The 18584-nt window shown below is 39.9% G+C and overlaps 1 protein-coding gene across 1 annotated transcript; it reads left to right on the top strand.

The window, feature by feature from the left end:
* The first annotated feature begins 391 nt into the window (after window positions 1-391).
* opn5 (opsin 5) lies at window positions 392-16968 on the top strand. Its single transcript, XM_029630714.2, has 6 exons — window positions 392-538; window positions 4405-4524; window positions 10950-11120; window positions 11297-11631; window positions 11804-12048; window positions 12150-16968. The coding sequence occupies exons 1-6, from the start codon at window positions 406-408 to the stop codon at window positions 12214-12216; spliced, it is 1071 nt and encodes a 356-aa protein (XP_029486574.2). The 5' UTR covers window positions 392-405; the 3' UTR covers window positions 12217-16968.
* Window positions 16969-18584: the final 1616 nt, after the last annotated feature.

Below are 18584 nucleotides of genomic sequence, written 5' to 3'. Positions count from 1 at the left end.
CCTTTATCTCCTCCAACCAGCTTCCACTACTGCATATTCTGCGAGGGCTCGCAAATTTGACCAATCACTTTGCTATTTCCACATAAAACAGTCAAACCCATCACTGCAGTATAAAAATAGGGCTCACAATTTCAACCTGTCCCCGCACGTTTACCGCATAATGTGGTTCAGTCAAGCCACACGGCAACTAACTTTTACCCTTGTCAGCGCATTTTTGCGACAAATTGCCATGCAAAATATCAGAATTGCTGTAGAAAAATATCACCTCAAATCTTTGCAAAATCCTGGAGATCTGAAAGTATGTGTCACCAATACAAATGTATTTCTGACTGTTTCAGTGTGGACACATTGTATTGAACATGTTCATTTTGCTTTGGCTGCCCAGGAAGCGGTTGACACCTAAGCATGGCTCTTACGGGGAATGAGACCTCAGCTCGCCCCGATTATGCCCCCCATTATCTCCTGGAGGGTGATCCATTTGCCTCCAAGCTGTCCAAGGAGGCCGACATCGTGGCTGCCTTCTACATCTGCATCATAGGTAAGTGTCAATAAAGTACAGAGAGGTACACTGCATAGGGAAGTAGATTCATCAATACACTCCCTCATATCCTGTGCTCCACCATCTCTCTTGAGGCATAGCCTAACCATTCTTCACTGTAAGGAGCAATTCTGATTAAAAGTAAAATATGGTGGTGGATCTTTGATGTTATGAGGCTATTTTGCTTCCACTGATCCTGGGAACTTTGTTGAGATCAGTTGCACAATCATGAACTTTACCAAGGACCAGGACATTTCAGCCAAAACCTGGTTGTCTCTCCCAGGAGGCTGAAAGTTGGCCGCAAATAGATCTTCCAGCAGGACAATAACCCCAAGCACACATCAAAATCCATAAAAAAATTAAAAATAATTGACCACAAAATCAACACTTTGCAATGATCATCTCAGTCTCCGGACTTGAACCCCATTGAAAACCTGTGGTTTGAATTGAGGAGGCCAGTCTATAAACGCAGATGAAGGACATCAAGGATCTGGAGGAATGGTCTAAGATCCCTTCCAATATGTTCTCCAATCTCATAAAACATTTTAGGAAAAGTCTCAGTGTAGTTATCCTCTCAAGGGGAGGGTGCTGGAGCATTTAAAACGGGGGATCCAATCATTTTACACTTATTTTTTTGTTTTTATTACTTGTTAAACAAGTTCTCTTTCTCTGAGCAATAGAATAATATATATTTTCAATCCTTTTGAGCATACAATACAGCTCACTATTTATTTTAGAGTATTTTTTGCTCATCTTTATCAAGGGTGTCAATAATGATGAATCCCACTGTACATCCTACTTTGAAAATGCAGCTCTGCATCGGCATTTTAATGTCGACATGATCTTTAACCCCAGAATAGCTTTAGGGATGAAAAATGTGAATTCAAGGAAGTTCCATCTCTTTTGCCCTCATGTTGTGGTTTTCTGCTGTACAGTGCCTTGCAAAAGTATTCATATTTTTCCTATTTTGTTGGATTTCAACCTGTAATTTAAAGGGATTTTTATTTGGACATGTAATGGACATGCATAAAATAGTCCAAATTGGTGAAGTGAAATGAAAAAAAATTACTTATTAAAAAAATTATACAAAATAAAAAAGGGAAAAGTGGTGCATGCATACGTACATATTCACCCCCTTTGCTATAAAGCCCATAAATAAGATCTAGTGCAACCAATGACCTTCATAAGTGACATAATTAGTTAAATAAAGTCCACCTGTGTGCAATCTAAGTGTCACATGATCTGTCACATGATCTCAGTGTATATATATATAGATATACACCTGTTCTGAAAGGCCCCAGTCTGCAACACCACTAAGCAAGCGGCACCATGAAGACCAAGGAGTTCTCCAAACAGGTCAGGGACAAAGTTGTGGAGAAGTAAAGATCAGGGTTGGGTTATAAAAAATATCAAACTTTGAACATCACACAGAGCTCCATTAAATTGACCTTAAGCATACTGCTAAAGCAACACTCAAGTGGTTTAAGGGTGAACATTTAAATGTCTTGGAATGGCCTAGTCAAACCCAGACCTCAATTCAATTGAGAATCTGTGGTATGACTTAAAGATTGCTGTACACCAGCGGAACCGATCCAACTTGAAGGAGCTGGAGCAGTTTTGCCTTGAAGAATGGGCAAAAATCCCAGTGGCTAGAAAGACATACCCAAAGAGACTTGCAGCTGTAATTACTTCAAAATGTGTCTCCCAAAATGGGGGTGAATAGTTATGTACGCTCAAGTTTCAGTTTTTTTGTATTTTTTCTTGTTTCACAATAAAACATATTTTGCATCTTCAAAATGGTAGGCATGTTGTGTAAATCAAATGATACAAAACCCCCCAAAATCCATTTTAATTCCAGGTTGTAAGGCAACAAAATATGAAAAAATGCCAAGGGGGTGAATACTTTTGCAAGCCACTGTACATGCCGTTGTGTATCCATGACTGAACTGTGCATTAACAGTGACTCAAATCAAGTGAGTGGATAAACACAAGAATATATTGATTTATAGAAAGATACAGGTATGCAATCTCTGTCCCTGTGCTATGCTCACCTTCGTACAGTAGTACAACATTGGGGATTTATTTTCCGGTCTGTCAGATTATCTGTTTCTCTACTTGAGGCTGTGTACCTGTCACTAATATTTTCTTGTTATTTAATCTCGCCACAACTGTGTGTGTTCAGATTGTTTTTCATAGCAACTCAGTATTTTCTATTTTACACTGTGCTGAGCCATTTGCAAGCCATGTAATGCCCTGTTTAGTCTAACTAATGTCCTGACCCAACAAACCAATGGTGGTGAAGATGTCTCACGCGGGGGTCTCATGCATTTTGATGCGGCTATTCAGTGAGATATATGGATACTGTGGTGTCTGTCTATTAATTGATTCATGTCCTTTTTGAGAGGACACACTCTATAGGTTACCAAATGAATTTAGGCATTGTTTTCAATTAACTCTGCAAATCTTCCAACTATTCACTTTTTTTCACAACTGCAACCAGTTTGTTGCCAAAACATTGACAACAAATACATATTAACATTGTAAAATAAATAAAACATGGTAAAAAATATATAGAGAGGATATTTGATGCTGAGACAAATGGTATTCACTAAGATGATGGTTTATATTTTGGCTAATGTTTTACATCTTTGTCATTCTATTTGTTTCTTCATCTTATTCAATTATTTGATATATTTGACATGTGACAAGGCCACACATAGGGCCAGAGATACTCAAAGTACTCAAAAGTGCCACTAAATGATATGTCATTTTCATGTTGTCACCGCTGGGATTTGATCCAGCAACCTTTTAGTTATGGGCCCAACACTCTAACCAGTAGGCTACCTACCATCCTAAAATATATACATACATCTATTTGAAATCGAATAAGAATAGGATTTTACTCCAAGATGTTCAGTCCAGATCCTATGCCCACCTTCATCACTGAAAAAACGAACTAACTGGAACCTCATTTGATATTTTTTTCTAATCTGTTTATCATACGATAGAAGTGAAATGAAAGAGATACTTCATTGATCTTTTCTTTGAATTTCTCTCAATAAATTGCTTTGTGTGTGAAACAGGGTCATTCAGCTGATGCAGTCCAGAGTGAATGGGAGAATGCGACACATTCACTAGAGAATGAGCACTAGAGATTCTGCCCTTCATACCGTATGCACTCATATCACATAGAATAGTGCAGAGGATACGGCCTGTCTACCACTGATTCCAGTCCAGTAAGGGGACAGGGACCATGGAGGAAGGTTAAGCTGTTATCAGCACACTGATAGGAGGACAGATGAGCAACAACGAAGAGCATCAATGGGAATACAAATAAGTTGTCATGTGTAATTGGAGTCCATTCGATGTGTTGTCACATGTAATTAGCACAACTTGTGTCACACACATAGTGAGTGTGTAGACATGAGTCAAAGCAGAGGTCATAGAGATGACAAATGATTTATTCCTTTCTTTTGTGCATGGATATCAATTACTTAAAAGCATATTGATAATTTCAGACTGAGGGTGGATGTCAAAAACCTTTGTTTTCTTGTGAAAGTAGACAGTAGTCAAAAAGTGTTTGATCAACCCAAACATGCATGTACACTGCCTTTACCCACAACCCACCTGTCTTTTTAAAAACTTAACAGTAGGGCATGCATCATTATCACGTATCAAGGCTCTAGAGATAAACACACACAGGGCAAAATCTCACGTATTAATAGGGATAGTATTACAACATTATAATTAAACCAATTAAACCTTATAATTAAACCAATTATGCCATAGGCCTAAGTATGTAAATGAACCAACTTGTATTTTTACAACTTGTCATGTATTCCTCTTGTCCTCTGTTTTCTCTGCAGGGATCCTGTCTGCCACAGGAAATGGCTATGTTATATACATGACCATCAAACGCAAGACAAAGCTAAGGCCGCCTGAGCTCATGACAGTTAACTTAGCCATCTTTGACTTTGGCATATCAGGTAAACCACTCCGCAGGCTTTTCATAAAGTATGTTCATTTACAGAGTGTCTCTGCACAGAACATTGTACGGTGGATTAGTCCTGTGTATTCTGTGTATTTAAAATCAGAACAGCATGTATATGAACAATGTTAGCGAGGCATTAACATTCTCGGCTGTACATCCTGACACATGGGAATGGTTGTCATGGTTGGAAGAAGATGAAGTGGTGGAATGTAATGACAACAAAGAAAGAGAAATAGGGAGAGAGAACCACAGAGTTAAAAAAAAAAAAAAATCATAGACATCATACAACTGACATCATTGTTTGAAGTCTCATCATCTGATCCCAGGTCTGTCCACATCTAATATCCCAGTCTCTCTCTGTCTGAATCACCATTGTTGAACTATATAACATTGATATTTCATTGTTGGGTGTGGAGTGCCTAATTACACTCCTGTCTCTCTTTCAGAACAATTGATGCATGTTCCATCAATTCCTTGAAAATTAATATTAACATAACAAGCCAATATTTATCTCAATCATTTACCTTTTTAGGCATGTTTGATAACTCAATACTAGAGAATGCTAAATTGTGGCTAAACCTGAAATTGGTCCTTTATCGCCACCCTATGGATATTAGAGGAACAGCATCACGTTAACGCCAAAGTTACTCTACATTTAAGTCACACTCTACATGGCCTGTTGATCACAATACATCGATAGACCAGGCCTTTGATGTACAAGAGATTTAGTTCCATTGCAAACAGTTGTCTTAGTTAAGAAAGAAATAACATTTATTGTGAATATTTTAGCACCTCAATAAGTCCTAGCTGTGACCCAGCCAGAAGCAGAATTCACAACAGTGTGTCGCTCTGTCTCAGAACAAGTTCTGGCCAGTTCTCTGTGCCTCATACAACCACAGGATTCTCACTTGTTTATCTGTGTCTGGGCCAACTACGTCCCTCTGTATGAGACGTTCGTATTGCTCTCTAGGATTAGAACCATTGTCCACAGAAGACAACAGGCATGATCTATTTGTGTCTGCCAGATTTGCATCTTGGGAATATCAGAGGTCCAGAATGTTCCAGAATTACCTAGAATGGCCCAGAAGGTCCAGAATGGTTGAAAGTCCATTTTGTTTGGTAGTCGTTTTAACCTGATACTGTAGAAATCATGAACTGAGACAAAGAGTCTATTGCTATGAGAGTTGGTAGAGAGTACAGCTTTACTTGCTGGACCTCTGTGGCGTCAGACTGGTGCAGTGAGGATGTCTCTTTACACAATGATGGGAACGATATAGGGCACTGGGAAACACTATTTATGATCAGCTCTTCTGTCACATGCTTTGCCTCAGGATTGTTAATATACTGCATCTGTTTCAAGCAGACCACCATAATCCCTGTGCCCAAGAACACTAAGGCAACCTGCCCAAATGACTACAGACCCATAGCACGTATGTCCGTAGCCATGAAGTGCTTTGAAAGGCTGGTAATGGCTCACATTAACACCATTATCCCAGAAACCCTAGACCCACTCCAATTTGCATACAGCCCAAACAGATCCAAAAATGATGCAATCTATATTGCACTCCACACTGCCCTTTCCCACCTGGACAAAAGGAACACCTACATGAGAATGCTATTAATTGACTACAGCTCAGGGTTCAACACCATAGTACCCTCAAAGATCATCACTAAGCTAAGGATCCTGGGACTAAACTCCTCCCTCCTGGACTTCCTAACGGGCCGCCCCCAGGTGGTGAGGGTAGGTAGCAACACATCCGCCATGCTGATCCTCAACATTGGAGCCCCTCAGGGGTGCGTGCTCAGTCCCCTCCTGTACTCTCTGTTCACCCACGACTGCGTGGCCAGGCACAACTCCAACACCATCATTAAGTTTGCTGATGACACAACTGATCACCGACAACGACGAGACAGCCTATAGGGAAGAGGTCAGAGACCTGGCCGGGTGGTGCCAAAATAACAACCTATGCTTCAACGTAATCAAGACAATGCAGATGGTTGTGGACTACAGGAAAAGGAGGACCGAACATGCCCCATTCTCATTGAGGAGGCTGTAGTGGAGCAGGTGGAGAGCTTCAAGTTCCTTGGTGTCCACATCACCAACAAACTAGAATGGTCCAAACACACCAAGACAGTCGTGAAGAGGGCACGACAAAGCCTATTACCCCTCAGGATACTAAAGATTTGTCATGGGTCCTCAGATCCTCAAAAGGTTCTACAGCTGCAACATCGAGAGAATCCTGACTGGTTGCATCATTGCCTGGTACGGCAACTGCTCGGCCTCCGACTGAAAGGCACTACAGAGGGTAGTGTGTACAGCCCAGTACATCACTGGGGCTAAGCTGTCTGCCATCCAGGACCTCAACACCAGGCGGTGTCAGAGGAAGGCCCTAAACATTTCCAAAGACCCCAGCCACCCCAGTCATAGACTGTTCTCTCTACTACTGCATGACAAGCGATACTGGAGCGCCAAGTCTAGGACCAAAAGGCTTCTCAACAGCTTTTACCCCTAAGCCATAATACTCCTGAACAGGTAATTAAATGGCTACCTGGACTATTGGCATTGTCCCACCTCCCAACCCCTCTTTGACGTTGCTGCTACTCTCTGTTTATCATATATGTATAGTCACTTTAACAATACATTCATGTACATACTACCTCAATTAGCCCGACTAATCGGTGCACCCGCACATTGGCTATTGTGTCCCGCCACCAGCTAGCCCCTCTTTTACACTACTGCCATTCTCTGTTTATCATATATGCATAGTTACTTTAACCATACCTACACTTACATACAGTTGAAGTCGGAAGTTTACGTACACTTAGGTTGGAGTCATTAAAACTAGTTTTGCAACAACTGACAAATTTCTTGTTAACAATCCTTCATTTTGGCAAGTCGGTTAGAACATCTACTTTGCGCATTACACAAGTAATTTTTCCAACAATTGTTTACAGATAGATTATTTCACTCATAATTCACTGTATCACAAATCCATTGGGTCAGAAGTTTGCATACACTAAGTTGACTGTGAATTTAAACAGCTTGGAAAATTCCAGAAAAGGATGTCATGGCTTTAGAAGCTTCTGATAGGCTAATTAACATAATTTGAGACAATTTGAGGTGTACCTGTGGATGTATTTCAAGGCCTACCTTCAAACTCAGTGCCTCTTTGCTTGACATCATGGCAAAATCAAACAAATTCAGACAAGACCTCAGGAAAAAAATGGTAGACCTCCACAAGTCTGGTTCATCCTTGGAAACAATTTCCAAACCCCCGAAGGTACCACGTTCATCTGTACAAACAATAGTATGCAAGTATTAACACCATGGGACCGCAGAGCCGCCATACCGCTCAGAAAGGAGATGCGTTCTGTCTCCTAGAGATTAATGTACTTTGGTGCGAAAAGTGAAAATCAATCCCAGAACAACAGCAAAAGGACCTTGTGAAGATGCTGGAGGAAACAGGTACAAAAGTGTCTATATCCACAGCAAAACGAGTCCTATATCAACATAACCTGAAAGGCCGCTCAGCAAGGAAGAAGCCACTGCTCCAAAACCGCCATAAAAAAAGCCAGACTATGGTTTGCAACTGAACATGGGGATAAAGATTGTACTTTTGGAGAAATGTCCTCTGGTCTGATGAAACAAAAATGGAACTGTTTGGCCATAATGACCATCGTTATGTTTGGAAGAGAAAGGGTAGGCTTGCAAACCGAAAAACACCATCCCAACCGTGAAGCACGGGGGTGGCAGCATCATGATGTGGGGGTGCTTTGCTGCAGGAAGGACTGGTGCACTTCACAAAATAGATGGCATCTTGCGGATGGAAAATTATGTGGATATATTGAAGCAACATCTCAAGACATCAGTCAGGAAGTTAAAGCTTGGTCGCAAATGGGTCTTCCAAATGGACAGTGACCCCAAGCATACTTCCAAAGTTGTGGCAAAATGGCTTAAGGACAACAAAGTCAAGGTATTGGAGTGGCCATCACAAAGCCCTGACCTCAATCCCATAGAAAATTTGGGGGCAGAACTGAAAAAGCTTGTGCGAGCAAGAAGGCCTACAAACCTGATTCAGTTACACCAGCTCTGTCAGGAGAAATGGGCCAAAATTCACCCAATTTATTGTGGGAAGCTTGTGGAAGGCTACCCGCAACGTTTGACCCAAGTTAAGCGATTTAAAGGCAATGCTATCAAATACTAATTGAGTGTATGTAAACTTCTGACCCACTGGGAATGTGATGAAAGAAATAAAAGCTGAAATAAATCATCCTCTCTACTATTATTCTGACAATTCACATTCTTAAAATAAAGTGGTAATCCTAATTTACCTAAGACAGGGTCTTTACTCTGATTAAATGTCAGGAATTGTGGAAAACTGAGTTTAAATGTAGTTGGCTAAGGTGTATGTAAACTTCTGACTTCAACCGTACTACTACAATTTGCCCGACTAACCGGTGCCTGTATATAGCCTCGCTACTGTATATAGCCTCGCTACTGTTATTTTTCACTCTTTTTACTGTTGTTTTAATTTGTTTACTTATCTATTGTTCACCTAATACCTATTTTTTACTTAAAAATTGCACTGTTGGTTAGGGCCTGTAACTAAGCATTTCACTGTTGTATTCGGCACACGTGACAAATAACCTTTGATTTGATTTGATCATTGAGGGATCTTAAAAAAACAGCACTTGTTTTCTGTGAAGTGGATGAAGACGATGGTTTTCATTGTGATTCTCATACATTCTCATGACTACTACATTACAGTACATGCATACTATACAGTACCAGTCAAAGTTTGGATGCACCTGCTCATTCAAGGGTATTTCTTTATTCTATTTTCTACATTGTAGAATAATACTGAAGACATTATAACTGAAATAACACATATGGAATCATGTAGTAACCAAAAAAGTGTTAAACAAAACTAAAATATATTTAAAATGTGATATTCTTCAAAGTAGCCACTCGTTGCCTTGATGACAGCTTTGCACACTCTTGGCATTCTCTCAACCAGCTTCATCAGGTAGTCACTTGGAATGCATTTCAATTAGCAGGTTTGCCTTCTTAAATGTTAATTTGTGGAATTTCTTTCCTTCTTCATGCATTTGAGCCAATCAGTTGTGTTGTGACATGGTAGGGGTGGTATACAGAAGATAGCTCTATTTGGTAAAAGACCAAGTCCTTATTATGGCAAGAACAGCTCAAATAAGCAAAAAGAAATGGCAGTCCATCATTACTTTGCGATATGAAAGTCAGTCAATCCCGAAAATGTCAAGAACTTTGAAAGTTTCTTCAAGTGCAGTCGCAAAAACCATCAAGTGCTATGATGAGACTGGCTCTCACGAGGACCACCACAGGAAAGAAAGACCCAGAGTTGCAGAAGATAAGTTAATTGGAGTTACCAGCCTCAGAAATTGCAGCCCAAATAAATGCTTCACAGAGTTCAAGTAACTGACACATCTCAACATCAACTGTTCAGAGGAGACTGGGTGAATCAGGCCTTCATGGTTGAATTTCTGCAAAGAAACCACTAGTAAAGGACACCAATAAGAAGAAGAGACTTGCTTGGGCCAAGAAACAAGAGCAATGGACATTAGACTGGTGGAAATCTGTCCTTTGGTCTGATGAATCCAAATGTGAGATTTTGGGTTCCAACCGCTGTGTCTTTGTGAGACGCAGAGTAGTTGAACGATAATCTCTGCATGTGTGGTTCACACCGTGAAGCATCGAGGAGGAGGTGTGATGGTGTGGGGGTTCTTTGCTGGTGACACTGTCTGTGATTTATTTAGAGTTCAAGGCACACTTAACCAGCATGGCTACCACAGCATTCTGCAGCGATACGCCATTCCATCTAGTTTGCGCTTAGTGGGAGTACAATTTGTTTTTCAATAGAACAATGACCCAAGACACACCGTGTAAGGGCTATTTGACCAAGAAGGAGATGGTGTGCTGCATCAGATGACCTGGCCTCCACAATCACCTGACCTCAACCCATTTGAGATGGTTTGGGATGAGTTGGACCGCAGATTGAATGAAAAGCAGCCAACAAGTGCTCAGCATATGTGGAAACCCCCTCAAGACTGTTGGAAAAGCATTCCAGGTGAAGCTGGTTGAGATAATGCCAAGAGTGTGCAAAGCTGCCATCAAGGCAAAGGGTGGCTACTTTGAAGAATCTTAAACATAAAATATATTTTGATTTGTTTAACACTTTTTTGGTTACTACATGATTCCATATGTGTTATTTCATCGCTTTGATGTCTCACTATTATTCTACAATGTAGAAAATAGTAAAAATAAAGAAAAACCCTTAAATTAATAGGTGTGTTCAAGCTTTTGACTGGTACTGTACATTCCCATGTCTTTACAGCACACAGTGATCATCTGAGGTGGTAATGTCTCTGTGTTTCCTCTTGAAGTCACAGGGAAACCGTTCTTTGTGGCGTCAAGTTTCTCCCACCGCTGGCTGTTTGGTTGGGAGGGCTGTCGTTTCTATGGTTGGGCTGGCTTCTTCTTCGGTGTTGGCAGCCTCATCACCATGACCGTAGTTAGCCTAGACCGATACCTCAAGATATGTCATCTCAGATACGGTACAGTGGGCTATGCTCTCAGTTTGTGTTAGATTTACAGTAACACAAGACCTTTATTAGAATGAATAATTTGCATTTTTGAGCGATCTGTGATATCCGAACAGTTTGAATTAACACTTTATTGTGATAATGAACCAATAAATGATCAATCCCTCTGCCCATAATTCTGCCCACAGGTACTTGGCTGATGAGGCACCATGCCTTCCTGTGTCTGGTGTTTGTCTGGCTCTACGCAGGCTTCTGGGCCACCATGCCCCTGGTGGGCTGGGGCAGCTACGCACCAGAGCCATTTGGCACCTCCTGTACCCTGGACTGGTGGCTGGCCCAGACCTCAGTGGCGGGCCAGAGCTTCGTCATGGCCATCCTCTTCTTCTGCCTTATCTTCCCCACCGGCATCATCGTCTTCTCCTATATTATGATAATCTTCAAGGTCAACTCCTCAGCTAAAGAGATCTCCCACTTTGACACCAGGAACAAGAACAGCCATAGCCTGGAGATGAAACTGACCAAGGTGTGTGTGTGTGTGTGTGTGTGTGTGTGTGTGTGTGTGTGTGTGTGTGTGTGTGTGTGTGTGTGTGTGTGTGTGTGTGTGTGTGTGTGTGTGTATACACGGAACCTTACCTCAGAGATGCTTTTACTATTGTGGAACAGACCTGTGATGTGGTTCTACTTGTGTCCTCCAGGTAGCGATGTTGATCTGTGCTGGTTTCTTGATAGCGTGGATCCCGTATGCAGTGGTCTCAGTGGTGTCTGCGTTTGGCGAGCCCGACTCAGTGCCTATCTCTGTCTCTGTGATCCCCACTCTGCTGGCTAAGTCCTCTGCCATGTACAACCCCATCATCTACCAAGTTATTAACCTGAAACGCTCCTGTGCAAAATCCTCCTGTTTCCAAGTCCTGAAGAAGTGTAGACACTTTAAAAAGTCAAGGTATTATTACTTTCTCTTCTGCTTTCTATTCCTCTGAACAGATTGTAGATCAACAGTTAAAACGGTGCAGTTGAACTTTTCTCTCGTTGTATCTCCCATAGGATTTACACCATTTCTGGCCCACTTAAAGACAGACCAGCCGTAAAAGAGTCTCACAGTGAAATGTGAGAAAGGGACAGTGATTCTCTTCTGTGAAATGACTCTTGGTTTTTCCCCTCACCAGTCCAATCACAACCCTGCTATCAACTGCTAAGACATGGACCACCGCTCACCACCCAGACCTACGCAACCCAGCCTTGCTGTATCTATGTTCCTGCTTCAAACAGCTCTCTGTACTCTCCTACTTCATGTCCCTCTCTGTGTTTACAGCTCAAGGCTGGCGCCAAGATGTGTTTTTTTTTACACTTTGTACAGATTATTTTGTATTGTGTCCTCGTGGACCTGTGACTTGCATAGTTTGAAGACATTTAAACCTTTATGTGCACCTGTAATATCTAAAGCGCTGTTCAGCTAGAGGTATGATATACTCTAAAGAGAGCTGGAGGGACTGTGGTGTTGGCGTTTAGCGTTGTCCCCTGCTTCAGGCAGGTCTGACTGTAGCAGCACTTTTCATCAACGATCAAAGTCATCATATGATTCTTACTGTCCCTCTATGCATGTTCACAGATGCCGTTGACATCACGAAACAAAATACAATTTTAGATCATACACAAACTGCACGGTCCACTGCTCCGTAGCAGCCAGTGGATGAAGTGGTTGGACCAAATAATGAAGGAAAACAGCACAACAAAGTCTGTTAAAGTAGTGGCTATGTCTTACAGCACTATGTTCCTGTCATTGTTAACCATTCTGTATGCACTGATGTCAGTCTTAGTTGAGATCAATGTTGGTAGTAAAGGTTTAACCCATTCAAAGTGAAGTATATTCACACACAAGTAGTCAGAAATCCTTCACTAACAACAGTTACCAAAAATGTACACACAGCACCTTAGCTGGAGTCCTTAATGGGGAAATTGCCACGTCCGTTTGCGATATTAAAACAACAAAGAAGTTACTGCAAACCATAAACACTGTTTCTTTATTCTCTCAGACATCATTGCAAATGCAATAGAACAGCAAAATATGTACTTCAATTGTTTTTACCACGTTGGCCGACGCTCCTAACTCCCACTTTGTCAACAAAACAAAAACAAATATACCTAAGAGCCGCAATGAACAGGGTTCACAGGATCAGTTGTATAGCAACCCAATGAAATGACGTTGAACCAACATGGAATAGACATTGAATTGACGTCTGTGACCAGGGTTCACAGGATCAGTTGGATAGCAACCCAATGAAATGATGTTGAACCAACATGGAATAGACATTGAATTGACGTCTGTGACCAGTAGGAAAACAAGCAGTCTAGCATGTTGTAACTATTTCACATTGTCTAATGCAGACGAACCAAGTCCACTTGATCAATAGTTATTGATCTAGTATCCTATGGTGCCACTGGTGCCAATGACATCTATAGTCCCACCAACTGGCCTGGTGCAGCCATTTAAAGTTGCAGTGACTTTATATAGAGCCCCACAGTGGAGGTGCCATAATACCCATAAAACCTACAGGGAAATGGTTTCAATCGTTTCCCCACCATTCACTACACAAAACACAGCCCTTATTTGAAGTGTTTCTAAAATCCCCTATTGGAAAAAATGAATGGTGGAAAAATGTTTGGAACCATTTCCCTGTTTGACCGCTAGGTTTTATGGGTATTATGACTTATACTGTGGTACTCTATTCACAAAGCTTCTAAGAACACATACATAATGTTTACATACAAAATTGTATGGCAAAATTGTATGGTGTAGCGTGGCTGACTTTGAATGCAGAAAGTAATCATTCTCAAATTCATTACAGGTTAATTAATTGAGTGTATATACCAAATCTGGAGTCAATCTGATTCATGAGAATAAGATTTGTAAAATATTTGAAGCATTAGCATCTGTACGAACATGCATCTATGTGTACTGTGCGTACATATCAGAATACAGCAACATTTCAAAACCATTAACATTAACGACTGATGTAATGAGCCTAAATACAAAATCTGGAGTAATTGTGAGATATAGTTCACAAGGAGAAAACAATTGCAGATCATTTTGAGCATTTAGTGTTACATACACAAAGAATTTGTTAATAGTTTATTTGTTTTTGGAGATAGCAATTCCAAATTCTGTCAAGGTATATCTTAGGGGAGATGACACATTTCAAGTTTATAGGCCACTGTGGAGTGGATTTACAATGGTTTAAATGGACACATGAAATCAGATTTTTGTACATTCCACACTTTCTGTCATTTGGTCCTATGGTTCATCAGCAGAAGATTAAAAAAATATATATTTTTAGCATATTACCGTATGTGCTAAACTGCATCTACTGGTATAGTGTGGCCATCTTTGAAAGAGTTCAAATACCAACTTTTGGAGTAAATCTGACTTTTAGTCCATGAGAAGAAGATTTTTTATGATTATTTTAAGCATTAGCTTTACGTAGTCAAAAAAGTGAATTGTTCAAAGTTTTGTTATTGTTTAAGATATCAATGCCAAATTTAACATGGTTCATCATGGTAATGTCTTTGATGAGTATAAAAGTTTCAAGTTGATAGGCCATTGTGAAGGGGATTTACAAGCGGTTTAAATGGACATTTAAAATCTGATTTCCTGATTATCAATAACTCAGCCATCTCTTAACCAATCCCTTAGCCTTCCTCAAACTACGTTAAGCGATGTACCATGGGCCTACATACCGAAGTTGGTGTTATTTGGTTCATGAGAATAGGTTTTCAAAGGTTTTCCAAAATGTCTAAGATGGTGGAAAATCTATGGATGTCATGGGTCCTTGAGGCAAATTTGTTCAGCATGAGAAAAGACACGTCATTCCAAGGTTTCTCTAGATCAAACAAGGTGGAGGAAATGAGGGTTTAAGTGGGACTGCTTATAACAGCGCCATCTATAGGCCATCAGAACCATTATTTTTGACCAAGTTACTCAAGGCATTTAGTTTCTGTGCACCAAATTAGAAAGATAATGACCAATCCATGTTTGAGTTATTTGGCCATCTAAAAAAAATATAAATATATATATATATATATATCTAAGAATAACGATAGCTTTCACAGCTTTGCTGTGAGCTCCTAATAACAGCGGCCTTGGGCGGACAGTGGCGCTGTTTCCCCTACTGTGTCTTTAACTCACATCTTTAACTCACATTGAGACAGGCTACAAGGCAACTTCTGAGAGTGTTATCTTAGTCTACTCAAGAGCTGGAACTCTGATTAAAGTGTTTACATGTTCTAATAAATCGAAAGATTGCTCAGAAGTCCAAGTGTTTTAATCAGTTTATGCTTACTTCAATTATGGCCTTACGCCAATTAAGATAAGCAGAGTAAGGTGTTTACATGATAATGCCTTACTATGTCTACTGCCGTAATCAGTTTAATATCACATTCATTAGTGTGCATATAAACATCCTAATTTAATCATTCACAATAATGTTTATCAAAAGTATTTTACATGATACTGAGGGCGCGTGTGTATGGGGTCCGGGCATATGCAAGAAAACCATTTTTTTTAAAACATCTAAATAGTCAGTGGAAATAATTATCTTATTGGTTATTATAAAATGTCATACTGTCAATTTTTGCATTTTGAACTGTTCATCTCCACTCTAACTGAGATGGTCAGTAAAAACACAAGTATGGCTGTGTTGGGATGTCCTGTCAAGGCCTGAAACATCCACAGACAGTGGGTGATAGAGGTTGATGTGTTGAGAGGACCAGGTCTCACTGACCTCTTCAGAACAATGGAAAGGCAGATGGATCAACACACCTGCACTCAGCCCAAGGGCCAAACATTGGCAAGAGGCATCAACAATGTTTATTTGACAGTATTTATTCAAACGCAATATCTCCTCTCTTAGTGTCTTAGTAGAGTTGTGTTTTTGTTGTTTGTATTCTTTTCAGTTTGTATTCTTTCAGTGTTTTGCTGATAATCTGATTTTATTTGTTTATTATTTTATTATGTTACATTTTTAATGATAGCATTAGGAAAGTTGAGTGATGTCACGTTCTATAATGTTAAGTAATTTTCTTAAATGTTTGAGATGTTAATCTGTAAAAAAAATAAATGTCAACCAATAGGTTCATATTGATGTCAAACAGGTAATACGTGTATTTGCATATTTCTCATAGAGTGAACTGTAATGCTTACCTGTTATCATGTCTTGTTAACGCACAAAAATGATGAATGAGGAAGGAGATAGCTAACATGTCGTTATTTGATCTCAGGTATAGGTCCATTTCTTTCCTTAGTGGGCTCTCTGTCCGTCTCCACTTCACAGTATTAGTCTCGTCACTTTATATGCCTCTGTTTTAATGAGGATGCCCTACTGTACTTCAACAGGGTTTGATTGTGTCTCAGGAAAGAAGGCTCTAATTCATTGTATTTTCCAAACAAAATATTTGAAACAGTTTTATTTGAATGTTTTATCATGAAGAACATGGTCTGAAGCAGCAAGGATAGTGGTCCAGGAGGAATATGTAACATTGCTTATTGTCATACTCTTTGTGTTTCCTGTGAGCGTGTGTAATATAACTACTTTCATACTACCTGTAGTTTTCATTCAAGTACCATATGTCGCACCTTATACTTCATTCCACATTCTTTATGAGGAATGACTTTTTGTTCCTTTATCTTGTAAAGGAAAGTACAGCATTCGATAGCAAATCTGTTGTGTTGAAAAAAGATAAGTGCAAATAAAGGTGCAGTTATGCACATATATTTAGTTGGTATATATATTTGATTCATTTTTGAAAAGGCAGCCTCATGAGGCAACCTACACCCTCATAAGGAGAGAGTAGAATGGTGCACAAATGATAAATAATCTGGCTCCTATGTAACTGAGTCCCATGATACTTCCACTGTAAAGCATATATATATATATATATATATATATATATATATATATATACATATATAGCAGCATTTTAACGGAACATTTATGAGGGCACAAGGCGAGACCCAAATGCAGACACAGGAGGCAGATGGTTGAGATCCGATATTTATTATAACAAAAGGGGTAGGCAGGACAGGCTAGGGAAAAAACAGAGACTGGGAAAAAGGAGCTAGGTAAAACTGGTTGACTTTGGAAAACAAGACAAACTGGCACAGAGAGACAGAAAACACAGGGGTAAATACACCAGGGATAATAAGTGACACCTGGAGGGGGGTGGAGACAAGCACAAGGACAGGTGAAACAGGGCGTGACAACATTTCTATGCTTTTGAGCGAGCATGGACCAAACATTTTATTGTCATATTTAGTGGCTGATAATAGCACTTAACAGTATTTGATTTAATTTGTCTCTTAACAGTATTTGATTTAAAGTCTCAAGATCTTGCTGTAGAAATGGATATGCAGTACAAGATTGCAGATGTTCTTCAATTTTAATTTCATGCTTTGGTCTACCGTAATCAGATAGTCAACACAATCCATAGAGTTCCTTCTTGTTCAGGAGGAGATTACATCTTTTAATTTCATCATTAGTTAGGAAACAGCTTTTTGCATCATACCCTTTAAATGCCATGCTTAAATGATCTCTGATGATCTGAGGAGATTGTGACATTAAACGATTGGGTCTCCCCAAATTAAAACTCTTCTAAAGTAATTGTGACCTACTGTTATACTTGGCCTGCAGACCGGGTCACTATGGGTGGATATGACTTTCGCGAAGCACAGAATATGTGATTTTGTGTAGACATTATATGAATATGAATACAAGGAAGTAGCCAAACTCCTAATATGGCTGTAATGTTGGTCTTTGAGATCCTATTGTTTTGTAAAGCCCATTCCCTGTGGCTCACTGGTGATTTCATCAAGAAATGTACCAATTTAAGATTTTTATTGCAGATTGAGTTTGTGAACGTTGATGTGTTAATACTAAGACAATCCCCATATTGTAAAAATGTACACACATTTAATAAAAACCTTTATATTATCATCAATTCTACTGTGTCTTAGCATTCTGACTCCTCATCATCAATCATCAAATACATTTTATTCTTATTGTCACGCCTTGGTCATAGTGTTTTGTGTTTTCGTTATATAGTTGGTCAGGCCAGGGTGTGACATGGGGTTATGTGTTGTGTTTCGTATTGGGGTTTTATAGGATTTGGGATTGCGTATGATTAGGGGTGTGTCTAGTATAGGCTTGGCTGCCTGAGGCGGTTCTCAATCAGAGTCAGGTGATTCTCGTTGTCTCGGATTGGGAACCGTATTTAGGTAGCCTGAGTTTCACTTTGTATTTCGTGGGTGATTGTTCCTGTCTTTGTGTAGTTTCACCAGATAGGCTGTAATTAGGTTTGTTCCGTTTGTTGTTTTGTATTTATCAGTTATTTCATGTGTCACTTTGTTCATTAAAGTCATGAGTAACCACCACGCTGCATTTCGGTCGACCTCTCTTTCTACAAACGCCGTTACACTTATAGCACTTA

Source organism: Oncorhynchus nerka, linkage group LG24 (assembly GCF_034236695.1).
Source record: "Oncorhynchus nerka isolate Pitt River linkage group LG24, Oner_Uvic_2.0, whole genome shotgun sequence".
In the NCBI taxonomy this organism is placed as follows: Eukaryota; Metazoa; Chordata; class Actinopteri; order Salmoniformes; family Salmonidae; genus Oncorhynchus; species Oncorhynchus nerka.
The sequence above is the reverse complement of the archived record's forward strand: the minus strand, read 5'-3'. Positions and strand labels throughout refer to the sequence as shown.